This window comes from Microcaecilia unicolor, chromosome 11 (genome assembly GCF_901765095.1).
Source record: "Microcaecilia unicolor chromosome 11, aMicUni1.1, whole genome shotgun sequence".
Taxonomy (NCBI): Eukaryota; Metazoa; Chordata; class Amphibia; order Gymnophiona; family Siphonopidae; genus Microcaecilia; species Microcaecilia unicolor.
In genome coordinates this window covers 111,129,108-111,157,093 of record NC_044041.1, presented here as the reverse complement: position 1 = coordinate 111,157,093, position 27,986 = coordinate 111,129,108, and the positions used below count along the sequence as shown (strand labels likewise).

The following is a 27,986-nucleotide window of genomic DNA, read 5'->3' as shown; positions in this document are numbered from 1 at the left end:
AGAGCCAGGAGAGAGACGCAGGGCAGTAAGAGCAGTAACAAACACAGAACCAGGAAAGAGATACAATGCAGTGAGAACAAATGCTCATACAGTGTCTGACCTGCCACTCTAAACAGCCAGGAGAGAGAGACTGAAGGCATCTGAACTTGCAGATTCAGGAGAGGGACTCAGTGCAGTGAGAGCAGCTGCACACACACGGAACTAGGAGAGGGACACGGGGCGGTGAGAGCAACTGCACACGCAGAACTAGGAGAAGGACAAAGTGCGGTGAGAACAGCTGCACACACAGAATCAAGAGAAACAGTGGGAGCAGCCTCACATGCAATGTATGACACCAAAAAGAGCCAAGAGAGACACAGGATGTTGAGAGCAGCCTTGATGCCTGTCACTACACCTTCATTTTCTGAGGTGCTGCATTGGACTGAGATGTAACTCTAGTCATCGTGTGAGAAAGCAGCCATGAGATGGGGACCTCAGTATTTCCAGACAATTTGTGTTCACTTTACAGAAATTTATTTTTCTAAGGTACATTTCCTGCCCTTTGTGGCACTCTTTCCTGAGCTGTCATGTCGTTTTTCTGACATCACAACTCAAGGCTATTGTAACTGGGCAGTGCTGTAGCTGGTGTCAATTAATTTTAACCAATAAGTTGGGTAGATGGCATTAATCAGCACAGACCATAGAGGGAGTCAAGAAAAAAAAAAGTCTGGAAGCAGAGATGGGGATCTGTTTCTTTCTACTCTCTATGAAGTTGTTGCAAGCTATTTATGTCTTTTTCTGTTTAGGCCCTATTAAAGTCAGAGACAGAGCTAGTGTACTTAAAAGAGTCTGACAGCTAGAAGTCAGAATCTCCTGCCAGGAACTGTGTAACTTGGAAGCTGACTGGGCACTCTGTGTCAGAAGGAGAGGAACTGCTCAGGATTGAACTGGGTAAAAGACTCCCTTCCCTTCTGTCCTGTAGTCAGCATGGAAGGATCACAGCAGAGCACAGAAGAATTTCTTCTCCCTAAAGGGATTCTCAGATGTTGGCACAGGCGTGATTAGTGGGTCATCACAGGCGTGAGCATCACAGTAGGTCATCAAGTCTGCTGCTGCCTTGGAAACCTGAAACATGTACAATAAAGATTGACTGTTCAAGTCCTTATCCCTGAGAGCCATCTGTAAGAATTGACAGCAGCTCAGAGGAAGATCTTAGCTCCTGCATTCTTAGCCTTTCCTAGTAGGAGGCGCTGTAGAAAATGATGGAAGAGCACTGGCTGCAGGGATCTCATAGCTCCTGAAATCCCAGCAGGAGGCAGTGTAAGGAATGGTCAGGAGCACTGGTGCATAGTGCCTGTAGTCTCAGCTTCTCTCTGCAGGTGATGCTGTAGGGAATTATGCAGGAATGTTCACTTTGGAGAAACTCATGCAGTGACATACACAGGGCGGGGTGGTGGGTGCGGTCCGCCCCGGGTGCACATGGCAGGAGGGGTGCAGGGAGCAGCTGTCGGTGCCCTTGGTTCCCTGCTCCCTCTGCCCCGTCCTGTTCCGGGGCAGAGGGAGCAGGGAACCAGCGGAGCTGACAGCTGCGTGGCTGCTCCCAGCAGGTAGGAAGAATGCACCGGGGAGGGGGGACGCTGCACCAGGGGAGGGGGTGTCATGCTGCACCCGGGGGGAGCGGACGATGCTGCACCTGGAGGGGGGGTGCGCAGTGGCGATCCGCCCCGGGTGGCAGCCAACAAAGGAACACCACTGAACTCGTGGCTTGTGGAGTCCCAGCCTTTTCCAGCAGGAGACTCTGTGCAGAATGGTGCAGGAGCACTGGTTGTTGGTGGGAAACGACATAGTTCCAGCCTTTCCCAGCAAGAGGGTTTGTAGGGGAATAGTGCAGGAGTGCTGGCTTGGAGAGCCTGAAGGGACTTACAGCTCCTGTAGTCCCAGCCTCTGAGGTCTGTAATGGTGCAGGAGTGCTGGCTGGGGTTGAGAGGGAAGGTCAGTTCCTGTAATCACAGCTGCTTCCAGCAGGATGCGCTGTAGGGGAAATGATGCTAGAGAGCTGGTAGTGAGGGAGCTCACAGTTCCTGTAGTCACTTAGGGGATAATTTTATAGCAGGATGCCTATGGAAAAGGTCTAAAAAGACAGTGCTGACTCAAGGGGTTGGCCCCCCACCCCCCTCACACACATACTATTTGCATCAGCACTCCTCTTCCATCTATATTAGCGATACCCACCCCTGCCTGCCAGGATCAGCTCTACCTGCTCGTTTACAGCAGTGAGAGCATGTCACTTTGCTCTCACCCCTGTGCTGTCCTCCATGTATGGCTGCCAGCACTGCCCCAGATTTAAATGTGGGAATAGGAAGTACCTTTTCTTGTGTTTTAACCTGCAGTGGGTGCCAGTGGCTGTGCAGACAAGAGAGCACAACAGCAACAGCAAAACACTCTCTCCACTTTGAAGGCTGAGCTAGTGAGGCAGGTGTTTGGCATCCTTGAGCTTTGGTGCCCTGGGATAGTGTTTCACTCAGCTCATGCCTTGAGCCAGCCATGCAAAAAGGCACCTATTTTATAAAAGCAACATAGGCACCTGTGTGTCTTTATAAAATAGGCTCCCGCAACCGGCCCCAACAGCACAAAATGCCCATGTTCCAAAAAAAGGTGCAAATTATGTCTACTTTCTGTGTATAAAATACACTTCCTTACTGTCCTCACCAGTCCAGAACATGGGTTATTTTTTTTATTTCAAAAATATATAACCCGCTCCATCTACCATTCTGGGCAGTTCACATTGACCAGCAGATGGAGACAAAGGACAACTGCAGAACAAGGTTATCAGTATTTCTCTCTCTTCAGTAGATGTGATGGTTGTACTCTGCAGCCTCTGGTCTGGTCCAGATGGGGCAATTCCTGTCCCAGTTGGAGAACTGGTAGCCAGTTGAGCAGGGGGTATTCTGTTCTCATTGGGGAAACTCAGAGGAGTCAGAGTCACACCCCCTCTTCCCCTTCCTCCTTGTTTTTTCTCCTTGTACTGCTGGCAGACCAGTTGAGAGTTTGTGGCATTTCTGTCTCCCTCTTTTCCCTTCATAGGAATTAAAACATAAACGATTTTAGGGAGGATTTTCTCTGCTTTTAAGGAAATTCTTGGTACTGCCACAAGCACAGCCTGTGGAGATGGGCTGAGTTTATCTGTGGTAAAAGATTTCTGAAGAGAGTGGTAAGTTAGTATTTATTTGCTATGCTAATTGTTCTGAGAGCCAGATTTCTGTCAGATGTACCCGGAATTCAGTGTTTATGGCTTAAAGCTAAGTATGACCAGTCTTCTGTTGAGCTGTTTTATTGCCCGCAGTGTTTTTTTCTTTTAGATCAGAATGGAAGAACCGGCAGAATGCGTTAAATGCTGTTCTGGATGCGGTGCTAGGTGGGCCATGTCGAGACAGTATGGGTCTTGATGTGAAGGGTCAGTTTCATGATCAGAACACAGTGTAACCCAACTTTGTGTAAAACTCTCGAAACTTAGTATGTCACACCCCTGGAGGGGAAGGGTGCAGGATCGTCTTACCAGAGCTGCGTTCCCCTCATAGATGAGACAGGATAGTGGCCACATTTGCTATACACTCTCCATAGAACTCGGTTTTCTCAGGTACTGCGGTATCTGAGTTACAGCAAGTGAGAGCTTCCTCAGTTGTCCCTAAACTTCTCAGCAGCTTCAGAGTGAGAGTTTCAAAAGGAATTTTTATTTAAGAGAACAGAAAGTTCTCAGGAGCAGACTCGGAGTCTTTTTTTTTTCGCATAGACCTACTGAGATTGCTAAAAAGGCTTCATTTGGAGGTCCTCAATGTCTGAGACACTTCCACTTGGTTGGTTCTTAACCACACTCGGAGTGCAGTTGTTTCAGACAAGAATGCTCCTTGCTTTGTGTCAGTTAGAGGAGGGAGAGCTTCCATTTAGGGAAGAAGATGACCCTTCTGTAGTTTGTCTTTTTAGGAAGGAAGAGCTGTTGGCTCTTATTTCTAAGTCTCTGGGCATTTTAAGCATTGCTGATCCTCTGGCCCAGGAAGGATCTTCTGTTGGACGTCCTATTTTAAAAGCTACCACACCTCTCTACTCAAAAGGTATTACAAAACTTTCTAAAGCTTTCCCTATTCACCCAGTCATTCTGGCTCTAATAGAAGCACAGTGGGATTCTCCTGAAGCAGGAGGGTAGGGCTACGTCTACATTTTATCCCATAATACCAAGAGAAAAAGACAATTTGAAGCAATCCAAAGTGGATGTGCTGATCAAGGCAGTTACCAAAAAGACTACTATTCCTGTAGAAGGTAACAAAGCTTTAAAGGATATTCAAGACAGGAAGTTAAAGCAGTGCTTCACAAACTGGGGGTTGTAATCCCAAGTGGGATCACAACCTGGGCGAGCACTACAGATTTCTCTTATGTGGCAAACACCTTATATGAACTTGTCAGAACTTCTCTGGCTAAAAAACTGGTCTGTGGATGCTGCTTCTAAAATGAAGTTGAGTTGACCTACCTTTTGAGGGAAGTTGCTCTTTGAGAAGATTTGGATAAGCTGGTTAAGAATTTGAGGAAAGTGGTCAAGGGACCAAGATGGCGCTGAAAGCAGATGCTCGCTAAGAGTTCTCTGTTCTGCCTGGTCACCTTTCCAATGGGGAAGTGCAAGGGCGGCTCAGGAGATCTGGCCCAAGTGTGGTGCAGACTAAATTGGAAACTTGCAACTCTACGGTGAGATGAGGTATTACTGCAACTTTAGCAGGGTCCTCAGGAGTTCTGAACAGTGCCCCGAGATCTGGAAGCAGTTTGCTTGCTGAAGTGATTCCCGGTGTAGCTTCACAGTGAAGGAGAGCTCACCTGGTTGTGGAGGGCAGTGAAATTCTCCCTAACAATTTGAAGAGGAGGGTTGGCTGTATGGAAATCTTCCTCATGCAGTAAGAGGAGTGGAGGAGAACTGCCCAGGAGGTTTGAAAGCATCTCTCGGTGAGTTACAGAAACCGCCACCGATTGTTATACTAGATGCTCTGTGGGATGTCATTAAGATAATGGACACCTCTCTGAAAACTGTTTCAATAGTACTGAATTCCAAGATTTCTGAGGTGGTTAATAAGGTGGCTGTGCATGAGCAGAGATCCTCTGTACAAGATACAAGAATTGGTTTAATAGAACAGCAGCTTGGAGAAATGAAAAATGTGGAGTTAACATTTATAAAAGATAGAGAGGGGCCATCAACTGGAAAATGGAACATTTAGAAAACCAAGTTAGGAAGAACAACTTGAGGGTTTTGAATTTCCCTAAATCCCCTCTAATACCACCATTGGACATGTTTAAAGATATATCTTCAGGAAATTTACTCATTACATCTGAGTCCATGCCACCTATTGTGAGTGCAATATTTGTCTTTAGGGCCTGGTCAAGGAAATTGAACTCCAGTACGACAAGTCCAAGTTGCATCTCCTACTATGGATTTAACAGCAATCCTAGAAAGTTCACTGGAAGTAATAACATCAAAAACTACTATGCTTGTAGCTTTTGCCTAAGAACCAGATCATAATATAGTTTTATGTTTATATTTTCGGCATGTGCATGAGCGATTTTTAGGTTCATTAATATGAATATTTCCTGATCGTTCCTTTGTGACACAGAAACGCAGTAAGGGCTTCTTGGCCCTTTGGGCGAGACAGTGTCATGTATTATTCTCCGAGGACAAGCAGGCTGCTTGTTCTCACTGATGGGTGACGTCCACGGCAGCCCCTCCAATCGGAACACTTTACTAGCAAAGGCCTTTGCTAGTCCTCGCGCACCGATGCGCATGAGCGGCCATCTTCCCGCCCGAACCGGCTCGTTTTCGTCAGTCTTCTTTTGTCCGCGCTCGGGATGGTCGTGTTTGCGCCGTTCGTGCCCCTTAAGTTGACCCTCGCGCGTCTGAGCTTTTTGGTTTAAAAAAAAAAAAAAAGGATATTGGAGAAAGACCTTTTCGGTCTTCTTCCTCTTCCCGTATTTCCAGTTTTTGCCCCGCTAAGTCTCCTTTCATTTTCGGGGTAGGCCCTTTTGAGGCCTCGGTTCGAGTTTTTCTCTCCCTCTTTTTGGTGCCTTTACCGCCATTACGAGTTTTGATTTCGCCGGTGTGATTTTTCCGCCCATGTCATCGAAGTCTTCCAGCGGCTTCAAGAAGTGCACCCAGTGCGCCCGGGTAATCTCGCTCACTGATAGGCACGCGTCGTGTCTTCAGTGTCTGGGGGCTGGGCACCGCCCACAGGCCTGCAGTCTTTGCACCCTTTTACAGAAAAGGACTCAGGTAGCGAGATTAGCCCAGTGGAACGTGTTGTTCTCGGGCTCTTCGTCGGCAACAGCACCGGGGGTATCGAGTGCATCGACGTCGACAGCGTCAAGACCTTCGACCTCGGCATCGACCCTCTGCATCGTCGGTACCGAGACATCGGAAGGCTGCGTCGGCGTCGGTGGTACTGGGACCTCCACTAGTGCTGATGTCGTCGGACGGTGGTGCTTCGACCGGAGTGCAGGTGAGGGCTGTCCATTCCCCTGCTGGTGGCGGTGAGCCTTCGGGTGGGTCTCCCCCTACCCTGAGGGCTCCTGCGGTACAGCCCCCCCGAGACCGACCTTCTTCGGTCTCGGCCCCGAGGAAGCGACGGTTGGATTCTACGTCCTCCTCGTCGGTACCGGGAAGTTCCGGTGACATGCTTCGTTTGAAAAAGTCAAAGAAGCATCGACACCGGTCTCCTTCTCGCATCGGTACCGAGAGCTCTGGGTCGCCGAGGGAGTCGGCACCCAGTAGGCATCGGCACCGGGAGGACTGCTCACCCTCTGTTCAGGAGGTGTCGATGCGCTCCACCTTGGACAGCCCGGAACAGCCTCCACGCCCGGAACAGACTCTGACCTCGACACCTGCATCGGCTTCTATGTCTTTCTCCACAGCCGCCCTGCACGAGAGTCTCCGGGCCGTTCTTCCAGAGATCCTGGGAGAGCTGTAGCGCCACCGGTACCGTCGAGTGAGGCGCCGGCTGGCCCCTTGCCTGGGGTGAGGTCTCCGACGTCGGTGCCGCTTGCAGTACCGACTTCGGCCGCCTCCCAGGAAGGTTCCCCGATGACGAGGAGTCTACCTCTCGATGCTCACACCATGGCCGTGTTTCCACGGAGTCGAGCCGGGCACAGCTTCAGACACAGGTTCATGAACTTGTGTCTGATACCTATGGTGAGGCCTCGTGGGAGGAGGAGGAGGACATCAGATATTTCTCTGACGAGGAGTCTGATGGCCTTCCTTCTGATCCCACTCCCTCCCCTGAAAGGCAGCTTTCTCCTCCCGAGAGTCTGTCTTTTGCGGCCTTTGTCCGGGAGATGTCTACGGCCATCCCCTTCCCGGTGGTTGTGGAGGACGAGCCCAGGGCTGAAATGTTTGAGCTCCTGGACTATCCTTCTCCACCTAAGGAAGCGTCCACAGTACCCATGCATCATGTCCTAAAAAAGACATTGCTGGCGAACTGGACCAAGCCTCTAAGTAATCCCCACATTCCCAAGAAGATCGAGTCCCAGTACCGGATCCATGGGGACCCAGAGCTGATGCGCACTCAGTTGCCTCACGACTCTGGTGTTGTGGATCTGGCCCTAAAGAAGGCTAAGAGTTCTAGGGAGCATGCTTCGGCGCCCCCGGGCAAAGACTCTAGAACCTTAGACTCCTTTGGGAGGAAGGCCTACCATTCTTCTATGCTCGTGGCCAAAATCCAGTCTTACCAGCTCTACACGAGCATACACATGCGGAACAATGTGCGGCAGTTGGCGGGCTTGGTGGACAAGCTCCCTCCTGAGCAAGCCAAGCCATTTCAGGAGGTGGTCAGGCAGCTGAAGGCATGCAGAAAATTCCTGGCCAGAGGGGTATATGATACCTTTGATGTTGCGTCCAGGGCCGCTGCTCAAGGTGTGGTGATGCGCAGACTCTCATGGCTGCATGCCTCCGACCTGGAGAATAGAATCCAGCAGCGGATTGCGGACTCTCCTTGCCGAGCGGACAATATTTTTGGAGAGAAAGCCGAACAGGTGGTAGAGCAGCTCCACCAGCGGGATACCGCTTTCGACAAGTTCTCCCGCCGGCAGCCTTCAGCTTCTACCTCCACAGGTAGATGTTTTTATGGGGGAAGGAAGACTGTTCCCTACTCTTCTGGTAAGCGTAGGTACAATCCTCCTTCTCGACAGCCTGCAGCCCAGGCTAAGCCCCAGCGCGCTCGCTCTCGTCAGCAGCGTGCGCCTCAGCAAGGCCCCACGGCTCCCCAGCAAAAGCAGGGGGCGAGCTTTTGACTGGCTCCAGCAGAGCATAGCCGACATCAACGTGTCAGTGCCGGGCGACCTGCCGGTCGGGGGGAGGTTGAAAGTTTTTCACCAAAGGTGGCCTCTCATAACCTCCGACCAGTGGGTTCTCCAAATAGTCCGGCAAGGATACACCCTCAATTTGGTTTCCAAACCTCCAAATTGCCCATCGGGAGCTCAATCCTACAGCTTCCAGCACAAGCAGGTACTTGCAGAGGAACTCTCCGCCCTTCTCAGCGCCAATGCGGTCGAGCCCGTGCGATCCGGGCAAGAAGGGCTGGGATTCTATTACAGGTACTTCCTTGTGGAAAAGAAAACGGGGGGGGGGGGGGGATGCGTCCCATCCTAGACCTAAGGGCCCTGAACAAATATCTGGTCAAGGAAAAGTTCAGGATGCTTTCCCTGGGCACCCTTCTTCCCATGATTCAGGAAAACGACTGGCTATGCTCTCTGGACTTGAAGGACGCCTACACGCACATCCCGATACTGCCAGCTCACAGACAGTATCTGCGATTTCAGCTGGGCACACGTCACTTCCAGTACTGTGTGCTACCCTTTGGGCTCGCCTCTGCGCCCAGAGTGTTCACGAAGTGCTTGGCTGTACTAGCAGCGGCGCTTCGCAGGCTGGGAGTGCACGTGTTCCACTATCTCGACGATTGGCTGGTAAAGAACACATCCGAGGCAGGAGCCCTGCAGTCCATGCAGATGACTATTCGCCTCCTGGAGCTACTGGGGTTTGTGATAAATTATCCAAAGTCCCATCTTCTCCCAGTGCAGAGACTCGAATTCATAGGAGCTCTGCTGGACTCTCGGACGGCTCGTGCCTATCTCCCAGAGGCGAGAGCCAACAACTTGTTGTCCCTCGTCTCGCGGGTGCGAGCGTCCCAGCAGATCATAGCTCGGCAGATGTTGAGATTGCTGGGCCACATGGCCTCCACAGTTCATGTGACTCCCATGGCCCGCCTTCACATGCGATCTGCTCAATGGACCCTAGCTTCCCAGTGGTTTCAGGCTGCTGGGGATCTAGAAGACGTGATCCACCTGTCCACGAGTTTTCTCAAATCCCTGTATTGGTGGACGATTTGGTCCAATTTGACTCTGGGACGCCCTTTCCAAATTCCTCAGCCACAAAAAGTGCTGACTACGGATGCGTCTCTCCTGGGGTGGGGGGCTCATATCGATGGGCTTCACACCCAGGGAAGCTGGTCCCTCCAGGAACGCGATCTGCAGATCAATCTCCTGGAGTTACGAGCGGTCTGGAACGCTCTGAAGGCTTTCAGAGATCGGCTGTCCCACCAAATTATCCAAATTCAGACGGACAACCAGGTTGCCGTGTATTACATCAACAAGCAGGGGGGCACCGGATCTCGCCCCCTGTGTCAGGAAGCCGTCAGCATGTGGCTCTGGGCTCGCCGTCAGGGCATGGTGCTCCAAGCCACATATCTGGCAGGCGTAAACAACAGTCTGGCCGACAGGTTGAGCAGGATTATGCAACCTCACGAGTGGTCGCTCAATTCCCGAGTAGTGCGCCAGATCTTCCAGGTGTGGGGCACCCCCTTGGTAGATCTCTTTGCATCTCGAGCCAACCACAAGGTCCCTCAGTTCTGTTCCAGACTTCAGGCCCCCGGCAGACTGGCATCGGATGCCTTCCTCCTGGACTGGGGGGAGGGTCTGCTGTATGCTTATCCTCCCATACCTCTGGTGGGGAAGACTTTGTTGAAACTCAAGCAAGACTGAGGCACCATGATTTTAATTGCTCCCTTTTGGCCGCGTCAGATCTGGTTCCCTCTTCTTCTGGAGTTGTCCTCCGAAGAACCGTGGAGATTGGAGTGTTTTCCGACCCTCATCACACAGGACGAAGGGGCGCTTCTGCATCCCAACCTCCAGTCTCTGGCTCTCACGGCCTGGATGTTGAGAGCGTAGACTTTGCCTCTTTGGGTCTGTCAGAGGGTGTCTCCCGCATCTTGCTTGCTTCCAGGAAAGATTCCACTATGAGGAGTTACTTCTTTCTCTGGAGGAGATTTGCCGTCTGGTGTGACAGCAAGGCCCTAGATCCTCGCTCTTGTCCTACACAGACCCTGCTTGAATACCTTCTGCACTTGTCTGAGTCTGGTCTCAAGACCAACTCTGTAAGGGTTCACCTTAGCGCAATTAGTGCATACCATTACCGTGTGGAAGGTAAGCCGATCTCAGGACAGCCTTTAGTTGTTCGCTTCATGAGAGGTTTGCTTTTGTCAAAGCCCCCAGTCAAACCTCCTACAGTGTCATGGGATCTCAATGTCGTTCTCACCCAGCTGATGAAACCTCCTTTTGAGCCACTGAACTCCTGCCATCTGAAGTACTTGACCTGGAAGGTCATTTTCTTGGTGGCAGTTACTTCAGCTCGTAGAGTCAGTGAGCTTCAGGCCCTGGTAGCCCAGGCCCCTTACACCAAATTTCATCATAACAGAGTAGTCCTCCGCACTCACCCTAAGTTCTTGCCAAAGGTTGTGTCGGAGTTCCATCTGAACCAGTCAATTGTCTTGCCAACATTCTTTCCCCGTCCTCATTCCTGCCCTGCTGAACGTCAGCTGCACACATTGAACTGCAAAAGAGCATTGGCCTTCTATCTGGAGCGGACACAGCCCAACAGACAGTCCGCCCAATTGTTTGTTTGTTTTGATCCCAACAGGAGGGGAGTGGCTGTGGGGAAACGCACCATATCCAATTGGCTAGCAGATTGCATTTCCTTCACTTACGCCCAGGCTGGGCTGGCTCTTGAGGGTCATGTCACGGCTCATAATGTTAGAGCCATGGCAGCGTCGGTGGCCCACTTGAAGTCAGCCACTATTGAAGAGATTTGCAAAGCTGCGACGTGGTCATCTGTCCACACATTCACATCTCATTACTGCCTGCAGCAGGATACCCAACGCGACAGTCGGTTCGGGCAGTCAGTGCTTCAGAATCTGTTCGGGGTTTAGGATCCAACTCCACCCCCCTAGGCCCATGGTTTATTCTGTTCCAGGCTACACTCTCAGTTAGTTGGAAAAATTGTTAGGTCAATCTCAGTTATGTCCTCGCCGTTGCGAGGCCCAATTGACCATGTTTGTTGTTTTGAGTGAGCCTGGGGGCTAGGGATACCCCATCAGTGAGAACAAGCAGCCTGCTTGTCCTCGGAGAAAGCGAATGCTACATACCTGTAGAAGGTATTCTCCGAGGACAGCAGGCTGATTGTTCTCACAAACCCGCCCGCCTCCCCTTTGGAGTTGTGACTTCCCTTGTTTTGTCTTGCTACATATGGGACTGACGAACACGAGCCGGTTCGGGCGGGAAGATGGCCGCGCATGCGCATCGGCGCGCGAGGACTAGCAAAGGCCTTTGCTAGTAAAGTGTTCCGATTGGAGGGGCTGCCGTGGACGTCACCCATCAGTGAGAACAATCAGCCTGCTGTCCTCGGAGAATACCTTCTATAGGTATGTAGCATTCGCTTAAAGTTATATTTTCTTTGAACCTAAGCAACTGTTGGAATTTCTACAGGTATAGGAGGAGCCAGTAACTTTAATGGGAATTGAGTTTCACAGAATATGTTCAGGTAGCTGGCTGCTTTCTGTTTGATTAATTTCTGTATAGGATCCTAGGGGTTTTATAGTTGAACATTTCATTTTCTTCATGGTTCCTAATTATGGTGGACTAAAAGTGTAATTTTATTTCATTGAGTTATTTTTTATCTGATTCTTAGTTCTTATATCAAGAATGTATATTTCTTTGATTGTATTGTTAAAATTCAGAAATAAAAAATTAAAAATAAAATTGGGGGACAGCTAAGCTGCAGAGGTTACCTGAAGACAAGTCTAAGTTGTCCTCTCGTATTGTTTCCAGCAGAGGTAGATTTCGAGATATAAGGCATTATAGGCCAAGTCCTTCTTCCTTTCAGTGTTCTTGTTTTGAGACCTGGCAGCCCTCCTTTAGAGGAAACAGGAAAGGGAATACTCATGGAATAAGACCACAAAGTTCAGCTCATACACCCCAATGAAGAGCTGTGGGTCAGTTCCTTGACCTCTCAGATCGGTGGCCACCTCCCCAGGTTTGTCAAGGAATAACCCAGATTACCTTAAATCAGTGGGTTCTGGATATAATCTCTTAGAGTTACAAGCTAGAATTTTCCAGCCCTCTTGCAGACTCCTTTATTCTTTCTTCTCCTTGTGCTCCCTCAAAAGTAGCAGCACTTTAATCAATTCTCCAAAATCTTTTAGAGCTGAGGGCAGTAGTTCCTGTCCTGGAAAAGGAGTAAGGACTGGGCAGATATTCCATTTATTTCATGGTTTTGAAGAAGGAAGGAAGTTTTCATCCAATTGTAGATCTTAAACAAGTCAACAGGGCACTCAAGGTGTGTCATTTCAGAATGGAAACTTTGTTGTCTGTGATCATAGTAGTTCAAAAAGGGGAAATCCTCACTTCTCTAGATCTCAAAGAGCCATATCTACACATTCCTATTTAGCCCCTTCAATAGTGCTTATTGAGATTCACAATTATGGGGTAACATTTCCAATTTCAAGCTACAACTATGAGGACCTTTTCCAAGGTCGTAGTTATACAAGCGACCTTTCCTCGTCAGGGTTCATCCCTACCTGGATGATTGGCATATTCGTGTAACTTCTCAATGTGCATCTTGTCTAGCAATGGAATGTGTGGTTCAGTTACTTCAGTCTCTCGGCTGGGTGATTAATGCCAACAAAAGCACTCGTTACAGTCCAATGAATTGAATATCTGACAGCGAGATAATATGTTGGAAGACAGTGTATCCCTCGAGGCAGAGACTACTGAAGCTACAAACTCAAACCTGCATCTTCTTTGTATGCACCTTGAGCTTGGGGTACATGTAAGTCTTGTGGTTGATGATGTCTGCTTTGTTGCATGGCCGAGTTTCGACTCCCCTGAATATTAGAAGTGAATAGAAACATGTTTTGGTTGCTTCATTCACACAATTTTTTTTTGTTACATTTGTACCCCGCGCTTTCCCACTCATGGGAGGCTCAATGCGGCTTACATATACAGGTACTTATTTGTACCTGGGGCAATGGAGGGTTAAGTGACTTGCCCAGAGTCACAAGGAGCTGCCTGTGCCTGAATGGGAATCAAACTCAGTTCCCCAGGACCAGAGTCCACCACCCTAACCACTAGGCCACTCCTCCACAATTTGCAAAACGGAGTGTGTCTACAGCTTCCAAAGTGGTTCGTGGTAAACATAGGTGCCAGGTGACACACTGTCAGGATTGAATAATTCAGGGGACTTGGTCTCTGTCCAAAGTGATGTAGTTTGTAAATCATTTGTAACTCAGAGAGGAACGGAAAGCCTTGCTTTCCTTTATAGAGTTGGTAAATGGTAAGGCAGAGCTGCAGCTTGTAGACCTCTCAGCGGCCCACACCAGGGGAGTTCAGAATGTGTCTTCCTAAGCAGACACTCCCTGGATCCATGGGATGGGAGTTGTTGAAGGCGGCCTTTGATCTCATACTGGGTCATTGGTGGGGGGAGTCTTTTTATGGATCTTATGGCTATAAAGGCCAGTGTGAAAGTTCCTTTATTTTTTAGTCATAGGAAGAAGCCCGTCTGAGAAGACCTGGACACTTTGATGCAGCCGTGGCTGAAAAGGGATTTTCTGTATATCCTTCCACTATGGCCGATGTTGGGCTGCATTCTTCATAATATTGCTTCTCATCCAGAACCTGTGGTCCTAGTAGCACTGCATTGGCCCAGAAGGCCATGATATATAGATGTCATTCATCTCAAGGTAGGTCCTCCTGTCTGCTTACCCCAGAGAAGGGCCCTGTAATAATAGAAGATCTGGCTCCTTTTTGTCTTATGGCTTCACTCTTGAGTGGTCATATCTAAGGAAACAAGGTTACTCTATGAAGGTATCTCCACTTTACTCCAACTAGATAGTGTTCTACCTCTAGCTTATTCAAGAATTTTTTGAAGCCTGGTGCTCCAGTAGAGCTATGTCTCCTTTGAAAGCCCTTGTTGCTCACATTTTAGCATTTCTTCAGGAAGGACATGACAAATGTTTATCTGTTGGGTCCTTGATGGTTCAAGTAGAAGCTCTTGCATCATTTGGGGGTTGTTTAGAGTGGTTTTCTTTAGCATATTATCCTGATGTGGTTTGTTTTTGAAGAGGGTGCTGCAAGTTAGGCATCTGTTCAGGTCCTCTTGTCCTAACTGTAGTTTGAATTTGGTTCTTAAAGATCTTACTTTAAGAGCAGAAGAAATGGTTAGCAAAAAGACCGACTTTAATGTTTTCGAGTTGCAGGCTATATCTTGCAGAGATCCTCTCCAATGTTTTATAGAGGCAGGAGTATCAATGCATACAGTTAAGAACATATAAATAGCCATACTGGGTCAGACCAATGGTCTGTCTAGCCCCAGTATCCTGCTTCCAACAGTGGCCAATCCAGGTCACAAGTACCTTACAGCAACCCAATTAGTAGCAACATTCCATGCTACGAATCCCGGGGCAAGCAGTGGCTTCCCCCATGTCTAACTCAATAACAGACTATGGACCTTTCCTCCAGGAACTTGTCCAAACCTTTTTTAAACCCAGATATGCTAACCGCTGTTACCACATCCTCCGGCACCGAGTTCCAGAGCTTAACAATTCTTTGAGTGGAAAAATATTTCCTCCTATTTATTTTAAAAGTACTCCCATAATTTTATTACTCACTACCTATTTCCATCAGAACTGATACTTATCTACCTTATCTTCCAGAAGAGGCTAAAAACCTTCCTATTCCCTAAGTCTGTTTCATAACATTTAGTACGATGCCTGTCTCTTCTTACTATTCATCTGACTTTCCCATAAGACTCGTTGGTTGCATGCATTCATTCTAACAGTCTCTGCTCAGTTACACCTATTAGGTAAACCGTACTGAACCCTAGTGAGGGGATTTTAGCAGTATACAACACCTATTTTGATTTGATTTATAATAGTTTCCACTATTTTGCCCGGAACTGAAGTCAGGCTTACTGATCTGTAATTTCCATCATCTCTTCTAAAGGTAGTCTCTCCGTTCATTTGAATCAGTTTCTCAGTTTTCTTGTTGGATGTTTGCAGAGTTATTATGTGCTACCTAGAATTAACCAATGATTTTCAGAGCTCAGACAGATATTTTGTGCTTTTCAGGGGTGTTAGAAAGGGTCTTACAGCTTTAGAATGTACCATTACTTGATGGCTCAATGAGTTTATATTCTTGCAGGTGAATAAATTCTTCAAGGTTTGAGGCCTCACTCCACAAGAAGTATAGCGACCTCATGGTCTCCCTCCTTATCTTTGCAAAGCCTTCTAAAATTGATATGGCAGTTAGGGCCAACTCAGCCTTTGAAGCTCATGTGATTAGGGCAGGGGTTTCTCAATCCCACCCATTGTACTTTGCTATATCCCACATGTTCTGGTCCCCACTGGTCTGATGAGGATGATAAAGAAAGAAAATGTATTTTTTTCCTGTTAATTTTCTTTCCTTGAATTCCACCAGACCAGACCAAATTTCCACCCAAACCTTTTGGTATATTTTGATATTTTTAATAGTGGTTTCCAATTGTTGCAGTTTAAGTTGTTTATTTTTTTGTTTTGTTTTGTTTTTTAGAAAGAAAAAAAATAGTAAAACATATGTTAATATTTTAAGGAAGGAAGGAGGAAGAGAATATTTGTTTTCAATTCAGACCAAGTTACAATTGCTTGGTTATTGAAACTCTGTAGGGTTCCCTTATAGGGTAAGCCTCACAATGCTTTGTTCTCTGTCTCCATCTGTTGGTTGATGAGCATAATCCATATGTTCTGTTCTGAACTGGACTGGTGGGACTCAAGGAAAGAAAATTAGCAGATAAAAAATCATTTTTCCATGTGCATTACAGCTTTACCTCTGTTCAACTTAGACTATGCTCTTGGGAATGCCTATCTGCATAAAAAGTATGGGCATATGAAGCAAGTGTAAAAGGTTTTATAAAATGACCTCCGGAGAGAGTAGTTTTATAACAGGGTGCCTACTAAAACTGCTATTTAAGGCCCCTATGTTAAACCTATTTTATAAGGAAAAGTTGGTGCCCAGTTTTCTTTATAAAATATTGGCATAACTGACCACCACTTGACTAAAGGCATGGTCACTTAAAGTAGACCTAGGGCTGGTATAAATGCCCACACCTAGATGTTAGCAAGAATGCATGTAAATCATAAGTTATTTTATAATGTACATGTGTACGTGTACACTCCATCCAACTCCACCTATGCACGTGCCCACCATCAAAGAATGTGCCATGTATTTTTATGCTAGTGGATGTTTTGTGAGCAAGGCCACCAAGAGACAAAGCCAGACCTGGGGCAAACAATGTTAAGGGGCCCGCTGTCATGCCCCCCTCCCTTAGTCCCCTACAAGCCTGGAGTCATTGAACCGCAGGCAGCAGTGATCGAGAGACACTGCTCTGACGAACATGGGTCCTTCCTGCTTCATCCGCCTCCTCTGAAGTAACTTCCTGTTTCCACATAGGCGGGACCTGGCAGGAAGAAGGACCCACCTGCCATTCAATGATTCCAGGCAAGTAGAGGACTGGAGTGGGGGGAGTTGGAAGAGTGGAAAAGAGGCTTTCACCTGAGCTGCCAACACTGAACCCCCCTTGGAGGCCGGGCCTGGGGGAATCTTGCCCCCTCTCTCGGTGACCCTGTAATGAGGTCATTTACATGCATAAGTAGTTACTTATGCACGTAAATGACTAAAACACTGACATTTGCATGTGTTGTTGGCACCTAAAACTAAGCACCACATTATAGAAGTACAGTAGGACATGTCGTGGCTGTCCTTACCTTTATGCGACACATGCTAGCCTCAATCTTCAGTTGCTCTACTAATTTGCGTGCCTGTCCAATGCTCATTGTGCTGTTCACAGGTGTCTCACCTTTCATCCTTGTCCTGAGCAATTGGAGAACATTTGTCAACACAGAATTCATCAAAGTACACATCATTCTATATATCCACACCCCTACATACATATTTATTTAAAATATGTATTGTGCTTCCCTGGACTAGCCGATAAAAATTATTTACAACAAAATGAAATACAATAAAAAGCATTCTATCTCTATAAATCATGCTTGAGGTATCTGTTGCTGAAGGTTGGGGTGTGGATGTGTATTAAACCCACTGCAGAAATGCTCCTTTTGCAGCTGCAGATGACATGCTGCAGTGAACCCTCAACCAAATGGAGAAGTAGCTGGTGGGGGATGTCAGCGGTTGTGTAGCAGAAGGCAGTAGAAGGTAGTTTTTTTTTTTTTTTTGGGGGGGGGGAGGGTTGTTGCAGTTGTGTGGCCAAAGGGAAGATGAGCCTGTGAGGGATGTCACAGATCACATAGCCAAAAGAAGGAGCAACTAGTGGGCAAAGTCAGCCTCTACCAGGCACCATCATTATAATTTAGCCTCAAAGAAAGAGAACTGCTGTTGCTGCCTGCCAAGTTGTAGAAAAGAAAGAGAGTGGTGAGGACAGGGTAGATTGACTGACAGAGAGTGACTAGTGGGGTCAGGGAAGGACTGAGAAAGAGGAAGGGGATGTTGGGGACAGGGGCGTAGCCAGACACCCAAGTTTGGGTGGGCCTGGACTCAAGGTGGGTGGGCAGAACAAGTGATTTGGTTTCCTCCCTCTCTCGCCTGCATGCCATATGGTCTTTCAAACACCCCCTCTCCCCCTTATACCTTTTAAATAGCAGATTTTCACCGGCAGCAAACAGTTGTTGGGAGTTTTTGGCTGTTGGGGCTTGGGGTCCCTGCCAGCCACATTATAGGTGTGCTGCTACTTGGTGGGCCTGAACCTAAAGTGGGTGGGCCTGGGCCCACCCCAGCCCACCCTTGGCTACGCCACTGGTTGGGGACAGGACATTGGTTTGAGTGAGAGTAACTGCTAGAGACAGGGTAGGAGGATTAAGAGAGTGCTGAGGAGGAGACAAATTGAGAGAGAGACCCCTGGAGATTAGGGGGATGGAAAGAAAATGACTTCTGGCGATTGGGGGAATTGAGGAATACTGAGTTGCTGTTTGTGCTGGAACTGGGTGGCAGAAGGAGGCATCAAATGTTTGAGACAGAGATGATGGGGTCAGGGGGAGAGATGACTTAGTAGAGAGGCAAAAGAAGTGGACAGCTTCCTCCAGTGAATTTCACTTGGTGTCAGCTAGTTAACAATTAAAACAATAAAAATAAAATTGTATTAGTGTATACAAAATACCATAAACATAACAAAATAAAATTAAGAACAAAACTACATTAAAAACAGAATTATCCAGCACACAAAATATACTCAGCCCAACTACCCCATTTTATAATAGTTACCCATAAGTCAACCCATTAATCAAAGGTCAAAAACCCAAGATTGTCATAGACAACTCCCATGGAACAATATCCCTAACCAAATATCCCAAAACAACATTCACTTAAAGTCTATTATAAATGTGCACACATACAGAGGGAAGAATTAAACTTATCACTATGATTCCGAAATCCATTATTACTATTCTACTACCCTGCCTGCTAAAATTCATCATACATTACTGTTATTGTTCTAGCCCCATCCCATGAGCCCCGAACCAATTACTGCTAATGTTCTACCTTCCTGATATATTACTGATATTGTCCTTCCTCCAATTATTCCAGTCAATTTTTGCTCTTCTACCCAGCCCACTAAATTTCAGAATGTTAGCAGTATAGAAAATTTTAAATCATAAATCATACTGCTATTGTCCTGCCCTCCTTTCCTGTTGATCAAAAATATTAGATTGTAAGCTCTTTGAGCAGGGACTGTCTTTCTTCTATGTTTGTGCAGCGCTGCATACGCTTTGTAGCGCTATAGAAATGCTAAATAGTAGTAGTAGTACATGGCTTTCAATATTTGCTCGTTGTATTACTAAAAATAGCCCCATCTCTCCAGCATAGTGTCCCCCAACTACCACATGCACACTCCCCCTGTCCTCTGGGACTCAGTCATCTATTAGTTCAGGAACATACTCTCAATGCAGAGGATACCACTGGAAAGACTCTTATCTGTATGTCAGTGAGAATCCCAAACCATGTTTTCTGATTTCCAAGGTGGGGATGTACATACAAGAGTTCACAATCATATCTACATAAGTCATTGATTACACTTTTTAAACATGCTTGGGATGTCATTCCCTTCCAATTTGTTAAGATTCCATGGCCATAGCCATTTGTAGACAAATCTTTGTTGTGGAATTGTAGAAACTGACTTGTGCTCTTGTGGCTGGCACCCAAGCTGGCTGTTCATGCCACCTCTCTATTGCCTCTCAGACTGCTTCTTGTCTTAGAATCCCAGAACTGCTACTACTACTACTAATCATTTCTATAGCGCTATTAGACGTACGCAGTGCTGTACACATTATATGCAGGTACTTTGTCCCTAGAGGGCTCACAATCTAAGTTTTTGTACCTGGGGCAATGGAGGGTTAAGGGGGCCTATTATTTAGCTGCTTGTCTACGTGCGCCAAAATGGAGCTACTGCATGGCTCCTGCGGTAATTTCATTTTTGGTGCGCATCCGATACGTGTGTCTGAAAAATATTTTTTATTTTCGAATGCGCAGAATGGGCGTGCACCAAGTGGCATTTGGTGCGCGTAGGTCATTACCGCCCGGTCACCACATGAGTCTTTATCACTAGGCTACTGGCTGGCAGTAAGGTCTCAGACCCAAAATGGACGCATGGCAATTTTCATTTTGCCGCACATCCATTTTTGGCGAACATTTTTAAAAGGCCTTTTTTTACAGACGTGCTGAAAAATGGATTGGTGCACACCCAAACCCCACGCCTACACTATTACCGTAAGACATTTTTCAGCACACCTTTGTAAAAGGACCCCTAAGTGACTTGCCCAAGGTCACAAGGAGCTGCAGTGGGAATTGAACCCAGGTTGCCAGGATCAAAGCCCGGTGTACTAACCATTAGGCCACTCCTCCACCAATCCCAGAACACCAAAATTGGGGAACCCAGTGGATAACCTGCAGAATTTGGAGTTGAAGAATCCCAGAGCCTCAGATTTCAAATTGACATTTGCTCTTTTCCCCCTTCCACTTGTTGAGAAATGACCCTGTCATACTCAGGATAGCAGATCTCATTCTCAGCACCCAACAAGGCACATATTTCATTTGCTGCATTCCATAAGATAATTCTAATAGCCTTATCTAGACTGAGAGGATTCTATGAAAGTGAAGGTAGTATCTGTCAATGTCCTAGGGAGCGTGCTCCCCTTCCAGCCCATCAGAACCATTTAAGGGAGAGAAGTCCATTTTTATTCTTATTTTTTAGCCTGGCAGCTTTCTCAATTAGAACTGTGACTGAGATCAGGCACCATGAGCCTCCATCTGCAAAGACATGAGGATTTTTCCCTTATTCTGTATCCCATCTCAATTCAGCCATGTCGTTGCAGTGACAGCCTTTGGCCAAGAGCCACACATCAGGGATTCTTGCAAAACCCTTTGATCATGGGTGATAAGTCCAGCCATGAGACGTCACTGTTGTACATTAGCTGGGACTCCATCCTCAGAAAGGCCCTGAACACTGCCTCCGCAGTGGGAAGACCTAACTGAGGAATAGAGCCCAGATCCTCCATTTATCAGCCCCACCTGGCCCTCTGAGGAGTCATTTTTAATTATCTGAGCTACATTATGGAGGACATTAAAATGAAAAGCAACCTCCACCCCCACCCCAAAAGCTTGAGGAGGAGAGGATTATTTTGATGAAGCTTTTTGGGCACTGACCTTTGGAGGTTTTACTTTGCAAAAAAGGATGAATGTGTTCTACGATCCAAGCTTTGTCTGTTTCTGTCTGCTATCGATTCCACAGTCTCCTTGCTTAGGTAAGACAGAAAATCCACAGGATCCAATCTCCTCCCCTTGCAGGGATAAATATTCCAGAGCACTCAGAAAGCCCGTGACATATGGAGAAAATGATCACTGCTCTGTCTTCTGAGTGAAATCTGCTGTTGCAGTGACAGGCCACCTGGGTCCTTTCTCTGGGATGGAGCTGATTGAATGGCCCAAGCCTTTAGGAAGCAAGAAGCCACTAAATATGGGGTTGTACCAACTCAGTAAATAGGGGCTGCTACAACAGCCCTGACCCTGCTTCCAGTAACTCCACAGGGATGGGGATGGGGGCACCTGCCTGGTAATTGCAACAATATATGAGACGGGATTTCTTAGGCAAAAAATGTCAGCATTAGTAGGGGGAATCATTTTAGTCCTGATTTTCATCCTCCATGTTCCCTTTTCTGCCCTCAGCTGGATTTGGTACATCTCCTTGTTGCTGCAGTATGTAGACAAGGCAAGGTGGGGCTAGAAAGCAGACCCCCCCCCCCCCCCCCCCCCCACACACACACACACACATGCACACCTTTACAACACAGTGATCCTTTGCTCTGAGCATGGTTTAATGAGACTTTTGGAAATCTGAGATTAGTACAACCTTGAATTCCTGGTAGCTGGAAAATGGGGATGACAGTTTAACAATGAGATAACCTTTCTGGTTTGTGGTAAAATCAGTGTACAGGAAGCACTCACTCATTACCAGTGGAACAGCAGAAAATAAATCTTTCATAAACTGCCTATGTCCAGTTTACACTTGGGGAAAAATTCTGTATATGGTACTGAACGTTAGACACTACTTCTGCGCTGACATTTCGGCACAGAAAAGCGTTCTAACAGCTGCAAGGTATTGAAATGAAGCAGAGTCCTGGCAATGAGAGGGGCATAGGTGGGTCAGGACATTCCCTTAAAATGTGCACAATATTATAGAATAGTGTGAAACTGTGCCCAACTTGCGTGCCAGGAATAACACCTGGTTTCAGTTGGGGTAACTCATGGCCAAAGCTGAGCGCAGATCCCGGCACTACATGCTAGTCTATAAAGGGTGTCAATCCCGGAACACCCATTCAGCACCAAATTCTGAGCGTCATTTACTGAATCCAGACCTTGCTGTATACCACCTTGGGTGAATCTCTTTAAACAGGCAGTAAATCTTCCTATATAATAATTCTCACCACCAACGTTCTAATGTCTTGCCTGTGTCCGTGGCTCCTTCAGCGTTGCTGAGCTAGGCTCCGTAGCCAGGCTGACGTCACTCACAGCTGATCCCCCCCCCACACACACACACACACACACTCACTGCCACGCGCAAATCTGGCATCAAACAACAGCAAAAAAAAAAACCACCCTTGCGCAGCTAACCGAAAAGGCTCGAGGCTGCCGCCCTCCCAAAACACTACTGATGCGGACCACAACCTCCCTCCACAGATATCGGCTTCAGCAAAAAAAACAGAAACAGCTCCACACTGCCTGACACGAAACACTCCCTCCACAGTTACCGGTGTGCAGGACACCGCGCTCAATTACAGAGTGCCGGTAAGGAGGGAGGTGACGCTCACTAACTTTAATGCATGTTCCCTGACTTTCAAAAACTGTCTTCACCCACCCCCGAGACACTGCCCGCCCCCGTTGAAAACCCTCTCTCAGTCTCACACACACACACACACAATGTCTGTCACACATACACACACACTTCCTTGCGATGTCTCCACCCATGCCGCTACCCTCCCCCCTCTGAGTCTGGCCCCGCCGATCCCCCTCCATGCATGTCGACCCAGCCCCCCTACAAAATCGCCACTCCCGCCCCTACTCCTCTGTCTCACACATACACAATGTCTGTCACAAACTAACAAACTTCCTTGCGATGCCTCCACCCATGCCGCTACCCTCCCCCTCCCCGAGTCTGGCCTCACCGATCCCCCTCCATGCATGTCGACCCACCCCCCTCCAAAATTGCCACTCCCGCCCCTACCCCTCTGTCTCACACACAAAATGTCAGTCACAGACGCTTACAAACTTCCTGGCAATGCCTCCACCCATTCTGCTACCCTCCCCCCCTCCGAGTCTGGCCCCGCTGACCCCCCTCCGTGCATGTTGACCCACCCCCTCCAAAATCGCCACTCCCGCTTCTACCCCTCTGTCTCACACACACACAATGTCAGCCACAGACGCGCACAAACTTCCTGCCGATTCCTCCACCCATGCTGCTACCTTCCCCACCCCTGACTGGCCCCGCCGATCCCCCTCTGTGCACGTCGCCCCCCCTCCTCGAAAATCGCCTACACCGCACCCCACCCTTTCTCTGTCTCACAGACACATTCTCTGACACACACTCTGTCGGTGTCTCACACACACAGTGAATCACTCTCTCACACAGCCTCGCTGTGTCTCTCTGACTGTGACACACACACACACAATCAATCGACATTCTGTCTTTCTCTCTCCCACACACACACACTGTCACAGATGCATACAAACTTCTTTCTGATGCCTACACCCATGCTGCTACCCTCCCCACCCCTGACTGGTCCCGCCGATCCCCCTCTGTGCACGTCGCCCCCCCTCCTCGAAAATCACCTACCCTGCACCCCACCCTCTCTCTGTCTCACAGACACATTCTCTGACACACACACACACACTCTCTGTTGGTATCTCACACACACAGTGAATCACTCTCTCACACAGCCTCGCTGTGTCTCTCTGTCAGGGGCGTATCTGGAATCTGGCGGTAGGGGGGGCCAGAGCCAGAGAAGGGGGACACATTTTTGCCTCCCCTCCCCCCCCCCCGCCACCGCCGCCGGCACACTCCACCCCCTCCCCCCCCGCCATCAACCCTCCCCCGCTGCTTACTTTTGCTGCGACGTCAGACTCTGAACTGGATTCAACGAATCAGCAGCGTTACTTACATCATGGCCACGCCTCCCACCACCAGCTCTAGTACAGACCGTATATGTCTGCCCAGCATTATTCCTGCCTCCCAACCACCAGCCCTGGCACAGACCGTATAAGTCTGCCTAGCACTATCCCAGCCTCCCAACCACCAGCCCCGCCTCCCACCACCGGCTCTGCCACCCAATCTCGGCTAAGCTCCTGAGGATCCATTCCTTCTGAACAGGATTCCTTTATGTTTATCCCACGCATGTTTGAATTCCGTTACCGTTTTCATTTCCACCACCTCCCGCGGGAGGGCATTCCAAGCATCCACCACTCTCTCCATGAAGAAATACTTCCTGACATTTCTCTTGAGTCTGCCCCCCCTTCAATCTCATTTCATGTCTTCTCGTTCTACCGCCTTCCCCTCTCCGGAAAAGGTTCATTTGCGGATTAATACCTTTCAAATATTTGAACGTCTGTATCATATCACCCCTGTTTCTCCTTTCCTCCAGGGTATACATGTTCAGGTCAACAAGTCTCTCATACTGGTCTCCGTATCTCAAAAAAGATATAGTAGAATTGGAAAAGGTACAGCGAAGGGCGACGAAAATGATAGTGGGGATGGGACGACTTTCCTATGAAGAGAGGCTGAGAAGGCTAGGGCTTTTCAGCTTGGAGAAGAGACGGCTGAGGGGAGATATGATAGAAGTGTATAAAATAATGAGTGGAATGGATCGGGTGGATGTGAAGCGACTGTTCACGCTATCCAAAAATACTAGGACTAGAGGGCATGAGTTGAAGCTACAGTGTGGTAAATTTAAAACGAATCGGAGAAAATTTTTCTTCACCCAACGTGTAATTAGACTCTGGAATTCATTGCCGGAGAACGTGGTACGGGCGGTTAGCTTGACGGAGTTTAAAAAGGGGTTAGATAGATTCCTAAAGGACAAGTCCATAGACCGCTATTAAATGGACTGGAAAAATTCCTCATTTTTAGGTACAACTTGTCTGGAATGTTTTTACGTTTGGGGAGCGTGCCAGGTGCCCTTGACCTGGATTGGCCACTGTCGGTGACAGGATGCTGGGCTAGATGGACCTTTGGTCTTTCCCAGTATGGCACTACTTATGTACTTATGTACTTATACGTGTTGGAATGTAAATCCCATACCATTCTCGTAGCTTTTCTTTGCACCGCTTCCATTTTTTTAACATCCTTCGCAAGATACAGCCTCCAAAACTGAACACAATACTCCAGGTGGGGCCTCACCAACGTCTTATACAGGGATATTAAAACCTCTTTTCTTCTGCTGGTCACACCTCTCTCTATACAGCCTAGCAATCTTCTAGCTACGGCCACCGCTTTGTCACACTGTTTCGTCGCCTTCAGGTCCTCAGGTACTATCACCTCAAGATCCCTCTCCCCGTCCGTACCTATCAGACTCTCCCCGCCTAACACATACATCTCCCTTGGATTTCTACTCCCTAAATGCATCACTTTGCATTTCTTCACATTGAATTTTAATTGCCAAACGTTAGACCATTCTTCTAGCTTCCGCAGAGCTTTTTTCATGTTTTCCACTCCCTCCGGAGTGTCCACTCTGTTGCAAATCTTGGTGTCATCCGCTAAAAGGCAAGCTTTACCTTGTAACCCTTCGGCAATGTCACTCACAAATATATTGAATAGAATCGGCCCCAGCACCGATCCCTGAGGCACTCCACTACTCACCTTTCCCTCCTCCGAGCGAACTCCATTCACCACCACCCTCTGGCGTCTGCCTGTCAACCAGTTCCTAATCCAGTTCACCACCAGTTCACACACACACTCGCACATTCACTCTCTCACACACAGTCACGGTCAAACACACTCTGTCAAACATACACACTCAAAGGAAAACCTTGCTAACGCCCGTTTCATTTCTTACAAAAACGGGCCTTTTTTACTAGTAATAGATAAAGCAAAGGATGTGAATGAGACGGGAAATGATGATGCTGATACCTACAGATGGTAATTACATGGAACCTGTATGGGGAACCTGTGTACTAAAAACTCTTGTGATAACAGAAATATGGAAAATGTCAGCTGTTGGTCTGCCCGCTCTGTTGTCACAAGGTCATCCTCCATCTGTCATGGAGGTCACTTTGGGGTAGATTCAATAATTGATGCCCAAAGGGGGGCTTTTACTAAGCCAAGGTAGTGTTTTTAACTCAGAGTAGAAATCAGCTGGTGGTAAATGCCGCCACCAGCTGGTTTTACCATGAGCTAAAAACACTACTACAGCTTAGTGAAAAAACCAAAAGTTAGGCGCTGCGAGCATCTGTTCTAAGGTGGTACAGTGGAGTACCGTTTTAGTACGTGACACATTATTGCACGAGTCCAGATAATGCACAAGGCAGGGGCGTAGCTACATGGGACCACGGGGGCATGGCCCCCCCGCCGCCAACCCCTTCGACCCCCCCTCCCGCTGCCAACCCTCCCCTGCTGCCGCCGCCACCGTTGGGAACCTTTGCAGGCGCCAGCCGAGGTCCTCTTCTCCGGCGTGGCTGCGTTGCTGATCTGCAAGGGCAGGCTTCTGTTTCTGTGAGTCTGACATCCTGCATGTACTCACAGAAAAAGAAGCCTGCCCTTGCAGACCAGCAATGCGGCCGCGCAGGCTTCTGTTTCTGTGTCACGGTTGTGCCCATGTTTCGTGCTCTCCTTCCTCTCGCCACCTGGTGGCCAGACCTGGTGGCTGCAATGGACTGTCTGTTATTGTCACCCATTCCAGATTTCAGCCCAGTCCAGTCCGGATCTTCCGGGCTGCCAGACTTGCTTGCTTTGGTGGAACCTACACAGCCCCCGTAGTTACCTGGTGATTGCTGCAGTGAGCCTCAGCTGCTGCTGGGCTTATTAGCCAGTTGGAAATTCTCTGCTTTGCCTTTGCATCGCCTAAGGCCCTGGTTTGTTGGTGCTTGTTGCACTTCTGCCTAGCTTGGTTTTTATTCTAGTTCCTTGTCTGATGCTTGTTAGTCTGTGTGTAGTTTAGCTTAGGGTTATTGTTGGTTTCCTAGACTTGTTCCTTGTTTGTCTTTTTGTGTTTAGTTTTTGTTTGTCTGTGTTTCTTGTTCAGGGGCTGCCTAGCAGCTTTCAGTTCTGTCTCGTGTTTGTCAGTGTTTGTTCCCTGTTTTAGTGGCTGCTTGCAGCTTCCAGTTCCTACCCTGTCCTGTAAGTCCTGTCAGCCGCCTGCAGCCAGGGGCGCAACACCTGGGGAAGGGCGGCTAGTGCAGGTGAAGTCTTGCTGTTCCTATCTGAGTTCTGTCTGGTTCCTGGTGTGGGGTGGTCTTGCCTGCCACTGCCGCTCCTCGGCAGTGGCCCAAGGGCTCACAAACCTAGTTCCTGCTTTGGAAAACGTGACATTCTGTGAGTCTGATTTTCTTCACGTACGTACAGGACGTCAGACTCACAGAAACAGAAGCCTGCCCTTGCAGATCAGCAAAGTGGCCACGCCAGAGAAGAGGACTTCGGCTGGCGGGGGTTGGGGACCTGCGCCAGCAAAGGTACCCGGCGGCGGGGGAGGGTTGTGGCGGCGGCAGGAAGAGGGGGTCGAAAGGGTTGGCGCTGGGAGGGAGGGTCAAAGGTGGTGGTGGTGGCGGCGGGGAGGTCAAAAATGGTGGGGGGGGGTCATCGGCGCCAGGGGGGGGCTAAAATGTGCCCCCTCACCTCGGGCTCTGGACCCCCCTCCCGCCGAAGTCTGGCTACGCCCCTGGCACAAGGTAACATGCCTCCCAGTTTTGTACGCGGGACTCATTTATACACGCTCCCTACTTTAAATTCTCTCTTTGATCAGGTCTTCAGCAGCAACAGCGATTCAGCAGCGACAGCAATTCAGACAATCTGTCTGCCCGAGCTCAGAGTCTGCTTTTTGCTGTGCCCTGTCCTTGCGGTCAGAAAGGGGCAG

At 48.4% G+C, this 27,986-nt stretch overlaps 1 protein-coding gene across 1 annotated transcript; it reads right to left on the bottom strand.

Annotated features, from left to right (window-relative positions):
• Positions 1-37: 37 nt before the first annotated feature.
• GNG3 (G protein subunit gamma 3) lies at positions 38-21,304 on the bottom strand. The gene is made up of 3 exons (XM_030219021.1): positions 21,076-21,304; positions 17,127-17,232; positions 38-1,104 (listed from the first exon to the last, which is right to left on the bottom strand). Exons 2-3 carry the CDS (start codon positions 17,223-17,225, stop codon positions 976-978), a joined length of 228 nt encoding a protein of 75 aa, XP_030074881.1. The 5' UTR covers positions 17,226-17,232; positions 21,076-21,304; the 3' UTR covers positions 38-975.
• Positions 21,305-27,986: the final 6,682 nt, after the last annotated feature.